This window comes from Chaetodon trifascialis, chromosome 20 (assembly GCF_039877785.1).
Source record: "Chaetodon trifascialis isolate fChaTrf1 chromosome 20, fChaTrf1.hap1, whole genome shotgun sequence".
Lineage (NCBI taxonomy): Eukaryota > Metazoa > Chordata > Actinopteri > Chaetodontiformes > Chaetodontidae > Chaetodon > Chaetodon trifascialis.
In genome coordinates, this window is record NC_092075.1 from 19,269,237 (window position 1) to 19,282,500 (window position 13,264).

Consider the following 13,264-nt stretch of genomic DNA (forward strand, 5'->3'; position numbering starts at 1 on the left):
CCAGCTCAGCCGGCCTAAGCCAGACAAACAGCATCTCTTTATTACGGCGATTCTCTTATTTGTGTGTTTTCTCCTCCTGCCAGCGGACGGCGGGTGTAAACAAGCTGTGACACAGACAGACAGAGTGAGACAGGGGGGTAAAGTGAAGATGGAAAGGAGCTTGGCACCGGATCAAGACTGTCGACACAATGTGCCATCCAGCAGCCAACCACCAAACAAAGCGCTGCCACGCCGAGCCCCGTGGCATCGCCGAACTAAAGAGCTGTGACTCCGAGCGAAGCCGGCAAGATACAAAGAAGGCCCAAAACTACAGGGAGAGAGTGGGTACAAAAAACGTAAAACTCTGATGCCGATGGCCGACAGCGTGGGGCTGAAGCACTCGGCGGCCGGATGGAGGCCAGAGACCCGACAGGCTCCGAGAAGACAGAGGACGACTGTTGGTGTGGCAGCGTTCAAACAACAGAGGCTCTGTTTACAGCTGCACAGGTCACATCAGCTACAAAACCATCTGAACACAGATAACTGATAACTCCAAAATCTAGAGAATCCAAACCGCAGTGCATTTTCACCAATTTCACACTTTAGTCGACCAAAAATAAACGTGTACAAATAAAGGACGGATAAAAGACATTCCAGGAGGAATCAGAGAATCTCAAGCCAACCACGAGAATGAAATCAAATCAGGCTCAGAAATGAAGGTTACACAGATTTAAAAACTACAATAAATGCACCATTCAAAAGATTTCTGCAAAAATCTAAGCATATATGTTCTGTAAAAAATAAAGAAATGAATAACTAAATGTGTGCTTGCTGTCTTTTCGCTTAACATTCTCATTTTGTGGACAAATATTCACAGCTGCTGTCTGGTGTGATCGAAGAATCATCTCAGAAGGCCTGTAAGCTGTTTGGACTTATTATTATTCATCTGAAAACAAAATTACTGCTTACTGTATACGATGAGCTTTGAAAATTTGGACCCAGAATTCTTTTTTTGATCATTCCTCGTCTTCATTTTGCTTTCATCATCTCTTCTTTAATTTCTCTTTTATTTTATTTTCTTGCAATTCATGAAAAGCAGCAATTCAGAGTCAAAGGTGAGACAAAGGCAGACAGGTAAGGGACAGACACTTCACTGACAGGTGAATCTGTAGGAAATACCAGCTTTCAATCTTCATTTACACCTGCGACTTACAGACATTCCTGCTTTTATGTGGGGAAAAAAAACCTGTGAAATTTATTCACCTTGGCTTTACACCCTGTTTCTCATTTCTAGCCTTCACTTCACCCCTCCCACCCCGACCCACCACCCCCAAAATCACTTCACCCTGTTACTGGTGTTTTACAGGTGGGGGATACTGGGAGACACACAGGCAGACAGACTGACAGGTTCACAGGAGGTCAGACAGCTTCATACTTTCTGACTGACTTTCTCAGATGTATTTGACGTTTGTATCCAGACTGTTTTATGATTCCTCATTGTCAAAAATGAAAATTACACACACCATATCTGTACACATACACACGGACATATATAGATCTACAGATGGCTGGATCTTCAATTTGTCATTTTTAGAATTTGCTGCATTTACATTATTTTAATGGCATGAAAAAAAGATTAAAAACAACACACTTCATGAGATGACATCTCCGAAATTAATATGAAATACAAAACTCTTCCTGTAATTAGGGGAAGACTTATTTTCCAGCTTTGCCCAAAATGTATTTTTGTGTAAAATAAGTACTAAAAAAAATCCCGAACGCAATTTCAGGCCAAATAACGGGAGAAAATCTGCAATTTAAGCGGTTTTGGAAGAAATTAAAATTTGGAAAAACCACAAGCCCCTGAATGAAACACACAATCCTTAAAAAATAGGAATTAAAAAAACCCCGCACGTGTGACAATTCGCCTCGGAATAAAAACAAAACAAAACGTTAAATAAATTCAACGAAAAGGCTCTTAGTTTGGGCTTTTACGTCCATTTAAGGAAATTAGAAACAAGCGACAGAGACGGACAGAAATGAAGCTGCAAGCGGATTATTTCAAGATGATTCTGGGAGCGTCGGCTGCGCAAAATCCGAGAGACAAACAGAAGAAACGTTAGATTTGGGGCCATTTTTGATATTATTTTTCTAAAAGCAGAAGTGTGACACACACTTGCACACACAACCTGCACCCACACATTGATCACATTTCAGAAGTCTGTCCAACCTTTTTATCCCAGCGCTACGGCAGTCTACAACAGCCACTGTCACTTTCCCCGCTCCACACACACACACACACACACACACACACACACACACACACACACACACACACACACACAGTTATTTCCCTCGATAAACAACAGCACTGCCGTTTTTCCAAAAATAAACCCCGGCAGACGGACAGAAAGCGCTCAGTCCGCTCGCACTTGGACGCGCGGCGGCGAACCGACGCGCCGTTAAGTTGGTGCGTAAAAAGCGACACTCTTCACCTTCACACCTCCTCTCTCTCTCCCGCGCTCTCTCTCTCCTCTTTTCTTTCCCCTCTCTCTCTAACTCCCTCTCTCTCACCATTTCTCCGTCTGACTCCCAAACCCTCAAGGAGGAAGAAAACGACAGGAAGGGATGGAAGAATGTCTTACCGCTTTGCCGTTGTAGTAGTACATCAGTGAGCTGCCTGTCATCCCGGGGATGGTGTACGCACAATACATCGTTCCTCTCCTCCGCAGAAAGAAGAAAAACTATTTCTCCCTTTTTTCTCTCCGCGTGTCTCTCCCTTTCTCTCCCTGTTTTGGTTTATTACGCTCCCCCCGCCCCTTCTCTTTTCTTCTCTCCACCTTTCTTCTTTTTCCTCTTCTGTTTGAACTTTTCTTGGATTTGTTATGATCTCAAACTCTCGCCACTCCGCTCGCGTGTTCCTGCCTGCGCGTTTTTTTCCCCCGCCGACAATTCCTTCAGTTGCATTTTCCCATATGGCCGAGCCGAGGCACGCGGAATATGCAAAGTAGGCAGAGAGAGAGAGGGGAGTGCCCCTCCCCTTCTCTCTCTCTCTCTCTCTCTCTCTCTCTCTCGTTCTCTCTCTCACACACGTAAGCGCGCGCGCAGAAAATGTACGGAAGGTTGAAACCTATCACGCGGACATATAAACACACGCAGGCGATCACGGACACGCGCGCGGTCGCCGCCACTCTTTCAACTTTCCACAGTAAATCTGGAAGTCATCCCTCCCTCCCTGCTCGCGCGGAGCTGCAATTCGCCGTCTGCCTTTGAACTGAGCCGAACATTCACTTTTTCCACCGCTGTCAGACCGCGTGCTTCTTTCAAATTGCTCTCCTCCTTTTCTCTCCTTCTCTTCTCTCTCCTCCCTTCTTCTCCACTCATCTCTCTTCCCCTTTTCTCTCTTTGTCCCCTCGTTTACTCCTCTCCCATCTTGTTTTCTCCTCTACTTCATCCCTTGTGTCCTCTCTGCTCATCTCCTTCGTTCCTCTCTTATTTACTCTCTTCCTATCTCCCCTTATTTCCTTCCCCCTCGTTTGCTCCTCTCCCATCTCGTTTTCTCCTCTGCTCTCCTTCTTCTTCCCTTGTGTCCTCCCCACTCATCTCCTTCCTTCCTCTCTTGTTTACTCTCCTCCTTTCTTCCCTTGTTTCCTCCTTCCTCGTTTCCTCCTCTCTTCCACTGTATCCTCTATCCTCTCATGTGCTCGTTTCTTTTCTTGTATTGAAATATGTCCAAAGCTGAAGTGTTGGAGCATATAACAGCACTAACGGTCAGTGTAGTTTTGGTGACTGGCAGGTAAAAAAGCGTCCAACCATCCATTAAAACTGGACGAGATGTCTTTGAAAAGTTTACATGTTTAAGATTACAATCTGTATTTCAACGGCATTTCTATTTTATATTTTCAACATTTTACAGGTTGTACAGGGACTCCTCACACAGATTTCAAGTTTTTTTTTTTAACATCCATTTCAATGATAATGATAAATTAATTGTAACTTGTGTACGTCCACCAGCAAACAAGATTAGTCTATTTTAATCATCTTTTCTTCATTTGATCGGTTCACAGAGAGTGGGCCAGGCGTCATATTTTTAGATTTGAAACCTCAAATGTTTAAAATGTGTGCATGGAAGCAAAGAAAGGAACTACTGTCAAACACATATGATGAAGTATATCATAACTGCGCTTCTTTTGGGCTTGATGGGACATTTTATCTGTTTTCAAATCCTTCTGCAGCCTTTAAGTCAAAAGTCACGTTCAATTATCATGCAAGTGAAATTTAACTTACAGTATGCATGGTGGAAGTCAACAGACACTTTCCCCTCTCAGAAGGTAAAAAGTCAAATGAAATCTCAGTATTGAATCCAAATATATTTTTGTGTTTCTTGGATTCAGTTCTGTAAAAGTTCAATGAATTTCCTCCAGTCCTTCTCTGTAACTGTCTAAATTTGACTCTACTGCACATCCTTTTCTTAATTTTTTAAAAAATATTGCCAGAACAACCAAGTGCTGGTTGCTATGGTGACCTGCTACCAATCTATTCTTGATAGTGATGCTATGCCTGATCATTGTCATTTTTATTTCACACAAATGTGTGTGATTTGTTATCAGTTTTATTATTGTGATTTTTGTTTTTTTAATTGGTCTGTACAAGTTTTGACCTGGGCTGCACGGTGGCGCAGCAGGTAGTGCGCGTGCCTCACAGCAAGAAGGTTGCCGGTTCGATCCCCGGGTCAGGCGGGGCCTTTCTGTGTGAAGTTTGCATGTTCTTCCCGTGCATGCGTGGGTTCTCTCCGGGTACTCCGGCTTCCTCCCACAGACCAAAAACATGCTCATTAGGTTAATTGATGACTCTAAAAAATTGTCCGTAGGTGTGAGTGTGAGTGTGAATGTTTGTCTGTCTTTGCATGTGGCCCTGCAATCGGCTGGCGACCGGCTCAGGGTGTACCCCGCCTCTCGCCCATTGTAGCTGGGATAGGCTCCAGCCCCCCGCAACCCCGAAAGGGATAGGCGGTATAGATAATGGATGGATGGAAGTTTTGACCTGACAAGAAAGCTGAGGCAGACCTGGAGAAATGAGAGTGATCAGAGGTGGAAAGGCAGTGCAGTCGCTCTCTCAGTTATATAATACATAATCATACAAAAAAATTAAATCAATTTAAGGAAACAATGTTCAAACTCAAATTGACCAGTAGGAGGCTCCATAAATATCTCCAATTTATTGATCTGAATGAGTGTTTGCTATTTTTCTGGCACACAGTGTTGCTTAAATCATAGACTGGCTGGGATTGTTTAATGAGGCCTTTTATCTAAATATAATTGTGTTAAAACAATGACTTTGTGTGAGGAGCTGTTCGACTGTTTATTTGCAACATGATCACAAAGTTTAATTCAAACTGATCAGATGGCGCCATGGAAATTAAAGGTAAACTTTAAAATACCGCAGAGCCTCCATTGTAAGTCTGATTGACACGCAGGTTTGTGTACAGACCCAGAAAAAGTGACTCCCCAGACTTAGCGCAGCACCGAGCAGGTCTGCCGTGTCGAATTGGAATATTTCTCGTTGCTTCAATACTCAGGTTGCTTCAATAAGCTTTAACATTTTTGGATCATCTACAACAAGAGTGGTACAGACATGAAAGAGATGCTTCACTTCCAGATAAGTTTGGTTGGCCCCTTGGGTTTGTTTACACTCTATCTACAGCCTGAAATCGAACGTGAACAGTAAAATGATTACCCAAGCTGTCCATCCTAAACATCCATCAGTTAACAGGCTGACTTTCTGCTTCAAGTTTGGCCATCTGTACTTACTAAAGTTTCCATGAGCCATTAGGGATTATTACTGATATTTCCATTGCTCTCACTTTCAGCTCACTGGACAACATACACTTTCTGTGGTTAAAGGTGTACTCCACCAATTTAGTACCGCACTTCCGCAAAGCTGGGAGACTCACAAGGGACAGATTTTAAAAGAATGCTTAAGATCTAAGCAGCAGAGGCTGAGGTATCCTGACCTTTAGTCTCTGTGAGTCAAAAACTCTGGATCCTACATGTCCCATAATTCATTTGCCCCTCCCTGACAAATGCCCACCTCTAAAAACCACAGGCTTTATATTACGGTCAGGCCAAGATAACCCTGATGACATCACTGTGACATCACTCTGATTGACAAAGCTCCTGCAGAACCACAGAAGACATCTGTCATTTTCTCTTTTGTGCTAAACGTTGTGTTACTGCTAATATTACTGTTTTTGAATATTGTCCAAATATTTGGTAATGTTGTACTTTGCTTTGGAAAGATGGCTATCTGAAACTTTCACGCCAATAAAGCCTTTGAGTTGGATTGAATGAGATGATGTTGAAAAAAAAAAAACAGAGTGAGGGGGAGAGAGAGAGGGATATCGACAGTCACCAAAACAGTCAGGCAGTGGTTCAGTCTTCCAAATTTCATATTAACACCGTCATCATTCATCCTATTCAAACAAATAATAGACTTCAAAACAAGCGAGCAGACGTCCCAAACTCTCTCTCTCCTCCATTCTCTCCCACTCTCTCTCTCCCTCTCTCTCTCTCCTCTTCTTTCGGCTTTAATTTGATTAAAAAGCGAGCTGCAGGAAGGGGAGGGAGGGCTGATGCACATCTAATAAGTGGACCATCTGTCTGCAGCGCTGGCTGGCTCCCAGCATTGTACCCAACCAGACTGCATGGGAAATGAAGGGAGAGATGGAGGGATGGAGGGAGGAAAGAAGTGCAGGGCGAAAAAAAATCTAGAACCCAAAAAGAGTGACCCGGTTGAGGAAAAGGAGCGGAGACAGCATTTTTAATTTTGTCTGACGCTTGCTTGGTCAACAAACCTGCATAGGAGATGAAGAAGAATGAAGAGCAGAGGATAAAGGGAAGAGGAGAGGAAGAAAGAAAGAGTGCTCAAAGGAGAGCATTAGGAGAGGAGAGCAGGAAAGGAAAAATGTGAGGGGATAAAGAAGAGGGAGGAGAGGACAAAATGATGGAGGAGAGGAGGAAAAGGAAGGATTGGGGAGAGGAGAAGACAAAAAGGAGGGAGAAAGGACAGAAGAGAGGAAGGAAAAGGTAGGAAAGGTGATCAGAGAAGAGCAGCATGGTGGAAAAGAGAAAAGAAGGGAGGAAATGAGAGGAGGGGGATGAAAGGGGAGAAGAAATGAAGGGAGGAAGATGAGCAAATGAGGGAGAAAAAAGAGGGGGGAACCAGAGAAAGAGAGGAGAAAAAAGAAAAGAGGAACAAACAAAGGTTGAGATAACAAAAGAAAGGATGAAAGGAGAAACAGAGGAAGGGAGTGGAGAGGAGAAATGAAAGTGGGAAAAAATAAGGTGGGGAAAAAGAGGTAGAAAAAAGAGAGGGAGAGAGGACAGGGGGAGAGGTGAGAGGAAAGGAGATGATAGAAAAAAAGAGGAGAAATGAAGGCAGGAGAGAAGAAGTGGAAGAAAGGTGAGGAGAAAGAGGAATGAGAGAGGAGAGGAGAGGAGAGGAGAGGAGAGGAGAGGAGAGGAAAAGGAGGGTGGAGGTGAGAAAAAGAGCAGAGATGATAGAAGGAGGGGGAAGAGCAGATGGAAAGGAGGGGGCAGAAGAAAGAGGGGAGGAAAGAAACTACAGTACTTAGTTGTTAGTAGTAGAGGAAGAAGAGGAGAAAGATGGGAGGATATGAGGAAGTGAGGGAGGAGAAAAAGAGAGGAGCAGAGAGTGTTCTTTCTGTCCGTAAAAACTCATCTAAACTAACCTTTGACCTTAAGGTAGTCCGGCCTATTCCAAGCACATACACACTTGAGCTTCTATCTATTTAAGGTGGACATAAATGGGACAACAGCCATTGTCTGTCTGTGCTAAAACAAGTCACCAAAGGTCACAGCAGATGCAACTTTTTCCTTCCTCTTTTCATCCCTTCCTCATCTTCCTTGTCTTCTTTTCCTTTCTCATCCCTTTCTTCCTTCTCCCTCCCTTTTCCCTCTTCCCCCTTTTGTTAAGTCTCCTCATATTCTTCCCTTCTCCTTCTTCAGTTCCTTGTTCTCTTCTTGTTCCTTTCCAGCACCTCCTTCCTTCCTTAAAATTCAATGTTCAAGCTAGTTTGTCTCTTCTTCCTCATTTTTCCCCCTTAGCTCTTTCTTCCTCCTCTCATTCTTCCCTCCTCTCCTCCTCCTTCCTTTCTCCACCGCCTCCTCTGTGGTGGTGAGATGACAGTTAATCCCTGGTTGAATTATAATCTCACATTTCATCCTGATTTCACGCTGACAGGATTTTCTTTCACATTACGACGCCCAATTGTCAATCTCTCTCTCTCTCTTTCTCTGCTGTTTCATCTTTCTCAAAGTCTCTCGCCCTTTGTCTGCCTCTTTTTGTCTTTCCTGTTGTCTGAGTTTACTTCTCCTCCTGTCTTCTCAACATCTTTCTTTCCCCTGTATCCAACAAGCTTGCTCTCTTACAAACCTTTTTCATCTTTCAATCTCCTTCATTTCTTTGGTTCTAATTTATTTCCTCCTTTTTTCTTTCCATCCTCCCCATTTTTCTTTTCATCTTTCCTTTCTTCCTATTTTTGCAACAACTCCCTTTGTTTTTCTCTCTCTCACACATGGAGCAGTACTGGCCTAAAGGCCCACTGACACTGTCTCTCTCTCTCTCTCACACACACACACACACACACACACACACACACACACACACACACACACACACACACACACACACACACACACACTCAGCACGGTTGCATTTTGTTCTCATACAGCCACTTCCCATTGTGAGCCTTTGATTTGAGTCTTTTTATGTTGCAGGTTGGAATTTACAAACTTCATAAGTTATTGACAGGATTGAAGAGATGAGAACAGGCAGCTACACACACACACACACACACACACACACACACACACACACACACACACACACACACACACACACACACACACACACACACACACACACACACACACATATGCACACGCACAAACAGGAAAGGACACACATACATGCACACATACCAGGACCTAAAGGTAGACACACTTTCATTTGAAACAGAGGCACATTTGAGTGCTGTGAGGCAGACTGTGAGTAAATAAGTATGAAGGAGGTGAGATCATTATATATTTCAATCCAACAAAATTTTGCACTTCAAACATTGAATCTTAGTAAAACAGGTTAAAAAAATCTTGATGAATTCAGCCCCCATGATTGAGAAAATCGCACCCCTTCTTCTTAATCACTGGGATAATTCCTGATGTCCATCACGAATCAATGTTAAGTTGCATTGAAGTCATTGAAAATTTTTTAACTTCACAGAACTTCATAATCATAATGTAGGGACATTTTTTCTTCAGTTGCCAAGGTGCTTGTTGTCTGTATCCATGCAGTGCGAACACAAACTGCTGGTAGCCAACGTAATGCGCAGATTCACCAAAACAGCAATATAAGGTAAAAATAAGAAGGGATCAGGTGTAGCTCACATCTGGCTCACTGACATGACAGCATTACATCACCCAAAGCCTGATGGGAACCCTGATGGCTAAAGCTCTGAACATTCATACCAAATATAAATGAGTTAAACTGCAAAAATCTCTATTGGTTTCACACTTTTTCACATTACTGTCAGGGCCAGAATATCTCATCAACATGGTTCTTATATCCTTGGGGGGGTTGGGGGGGGGGGGTTTGTTCAGAACAGGACTTCTGGCCAAGCTGGCTGCTGAAAGTCAGTAAATACCTCCAGACTGTTGGCTGGCTGCTTGTTAAAACATAATGCCCCATTTTCTACTTCTACATCTGTTAAATACACAAGATGTGATGTGTGGAGATTATGAAGCTCTTCAACCTGAAAGTAATGGAATGAGTAATGTCATTAATTACTTTTGCTGGTGAGTAATTAGCCAAGTAGCATACTTACTTTTTGAGGGGAGTAATACGTAATTTATTACATTTTTCAAGCAACTTCTCCAACACTGCTCACATGACAAGTGATACCTCATGAGGAGCCTAATGTAGACCAACAGACAGACAGACAGATAGACAGACAGAGAGGCAGATAGATAGACAATAAGGCTGACAGACTAAAGAATTGAGAGTGAGAGAAGAAAGAAATACAGAGTTCTTCATTCCCTCTCCAGTGTAATCAGGATAAAAAACCTGACGTGGCCTCAATTCTGACGGAGAAAATCAGACGCTAATTTTCCTCCAAAAAACAAACTGGGAAAGACACACACACACGCACACGCACACGCACACACGCACACACACACACACACACACACACACACACACACACACACACACACACACACACACACACACACACACACACAGAGTACTGAAAGTGTTTGGAGAGGGTGTGTAAGTGTGTCTGTGATGTGACTGTTTGAGTGTCTGAAGAAGTGTGTGTGTGTGTGTGTGTGTGTGTGTGTGTGTGTCTGGCAACCATCAGAACCACAGCTTGCCGAAAAAACAGTAAGCACAGTGCAGAGAGAGAGAGAGAGAGAGAGAGAGAGACTGAGAGAGAGAGAGAGAGAGAGAGAGAGAGAGAGAGATGAACGAACGAGCGCTGCTGCACGCTAATTATGTATGCATGATTTAATCTGCAACTCAATAATATGCAAATATATTCATATGCTAGTTTCTTAATTAAAAATGCAAAGCAGCCCTTATGGTGATTTTTCTGTGATTTTCTTTTCAACCTAACAAACGGAACATTTTGAGAAATTCAACAAATTGGAGGGAAGTGCTATGGAGGGGGTTTGCAAAAAAAACCCCCAACAACTTCCTACTTCAACTTCCTGTAGTTTGAGAATGAAGGAGAAGCTGGAGGGGGGAAACTTGTTGAATGAGGGCAAACTTTGTCGTAACATCTTAAGGATATTTTAAAGGGAATTCTGCTTTAATAGATGCTTGAGAAGTTACTTTGAAGGCTAGGTATGTCCTATGGGAGTCACTTTAATTGCCGGTCTCCGACTTGTAAAAAGCATTCACATCAACATCCATAACTCAAAATTACGACCCTGAAACTCAGGTTTTTCTGCCAGCTCTTAAGTATCACTTACATATCTAGTGCTACATATTACATAAATGCCTGTAAAGCCAAACAAACATGGATACTTAGCCTCAGCCTAAGTCTGTCTGTCAATATAACATTCATTTAATGGATATAGTGCCCTAGTGACGATGCACAGTATTGCAATCAAAGTGCAAGCTTACCTGCCTTGAGTTCATATAACAATCATGTGATGTGTTGTGTAAATGTGACAGAATTTGCTGCGGTCTATAACGGTGACTTCATGATAAACTAGCATTAGCCACAAAGTGTTTGGAAATTTGCCTTCAGCATGCCTGTATACCTGTTGTGTGACAAAATAATCTTCACCATCTTCCAAAGAAATGCCCTTTTCAGCCATGCCACCAGGAAAGACACTGTTATTCTGTCAGTCACTTCAGTCCAGATGTAACATCATTACAACTAATGGAATTGTCCTGATATTCAAGGTCTCCAGAGGATGAAGCCTACTGACTTTGATGCCTGACTTTTACTCAAATGCCACCTATAGGTTGACATTTTTTCTTTCATAAAATATATCACTATTAGACAGATTGCCATGACATATGGACATACAGTATATGCTCCCTGCTAATGTAATAACTGTGACACATGATTTTTCATCTCACACCATCATCAGGTCAAAAATTTCATGACTGACATTCCCATCAGCCATCATGCCATCAAATGTTGGCGTACTGACACTTTAAACTACGGTGGTAAACACTACCTGCTGAACATCAGCATGTTAACATTGTCATTGTGAACATGTTAGCATGCTAATATTCACACAGCAACGCATTGGCCACCATGGCTGTAGACTCTTAGATCAGTTGAAACACTATAGAGACATCAGTGCTGTAAGAAAACAAAGGTCTTGCAGAGATAAGACTTGACATCTTGGGCTGACAATGGAGGCTGAGTGGCCAGTATTACAGGCTGCACATCTCCGAAAAATGGTGGAGCAAATTTTCAAGCAGATACCATTTTCATACGTATATGGAACACATACTCAAGATCTAAATGTTAATTTGAACCTTCTTCAAAAGTTGTAGAAAAAATGAAACATTTAGGATCCTGGCTCATATCGCCCCCCATTGCCAATGATTGATGCCACAGGCTGGGATGCTGGGATACTTGTCTAAAGCTAGGTGTGGATAAAACAGGAGGAGCAAGAACACTTCTGGGCATTTGGACCGTCCTCATTCAAATGCTCGAATCAGAAACTTGAAACTAGTCATCTCTTTTAGGAGGACTGCAGCCTGTTCACCAGCTCAACAGGAACACCTGAGATGAGTTTCTTGGGCCTGACTTGGTGTGAACCTGCTGTTGTCCTGCTGAGCAGTTCATTCAGCGCAGAGTGCAACCTGCTGCTGAGAGAGAGGCCGGTCTGCGCTTTGTGCTCAGGTATACTTTACACAGAGCATGCTCAGAATGAAAACAATGATTATAGATGAAGCTAATCCACACCAGCAGCATACGTTACAGCCACACGACTAGGTATGTGTGTTTCATGTATGTGTGCTTTGAGGCTCATATTCACTTGATCACTGAGATGCTGGCTCTGTTGAAGCCGACACTCTTACTAGAATATCATACAAAAAACACAACCTGTTTTATCAAAATAATTGCGTCTTTCTTCCTTTCTTTCTTCTTTCTTTGTACCTGCAGTCTCTTGCTCAGTTGTTGTCATTTAGTGCTTGTTGACCATCCTTTAGTTCACTCATTTTTAGTTGATATTTGTGCTTTCTTTTCACAGATTTTTCCGTTTCATTCTGTTTTGCTTCCTTTGTTTCTCAGCAAGTGGGTTGGAACATTTCATCTCTCATGGAGGTTTCTTTTAGTTAGAAAACCTCCTCTCAGGATCCCAGGAAGCAAACAAAAATACTCAATACAACAGTTGGTCAATGAATACAACTACTCTTGCGTCCAACAGAAAAGCTCAGTGATTCTCCAATAACTCCAGAGGCTGTCAGTTAATACCAAACATATACATCATATTATGAGGACAATGTGGTAGTATGGTCATAAACCTCTTCAGATGAAGTAAGAGTGCCAGTGAACTGACCACTGCTGAGGTTGCCTACCAAAAACCTTCTTAACCTGGTGCTATAGTGCTAATAGTTGTTAAAAGCTTACAAACTTGTCAAGATTCAGCGAGTGCATGAAAAGTTCTGATAGCATCTCTCACATTTAGTTTTTCTGTGATCACAAATTAATTTTTCCATGAGAAAACAGTTCTGACAG

At 42.6% G+C, this 13,264-nt stretch overlaps 1 protein-coding gene across 19 annotated transcripts in view; it reads right to left on the reverse strand.

Annotated features, from left to right (window-relative positions):
• Positions 1-13,264, reverse strand: part of tcf4 (transcription factor 4) — a 248,766-nt gene that overhangs the window by 75,442 nt on the left and 160,060 nt on the right. For 4 of the 19 annotated variants that reach the window (XM_070988576.1, XM_070988578.1, XM_070988575.1 and 1 more), the window contains exon 1: positions 2,625-3,662. The exons of the other annotated variants lie outside the window; for them this stretch is intronic. In XM_070988576.1, the coding sequence (XP_070844677.1) occupies positions 2,625-2,693 (69 nt within the window). In that variant the 5' untranslated portion in view covers positions 2,694-3,662. Of the gene's footprint in view, positions 1-2,624; positions 3,663-13,264 lie in introns of those variants that run through there. 19 annotated transcript variants of the gene reach the window in all.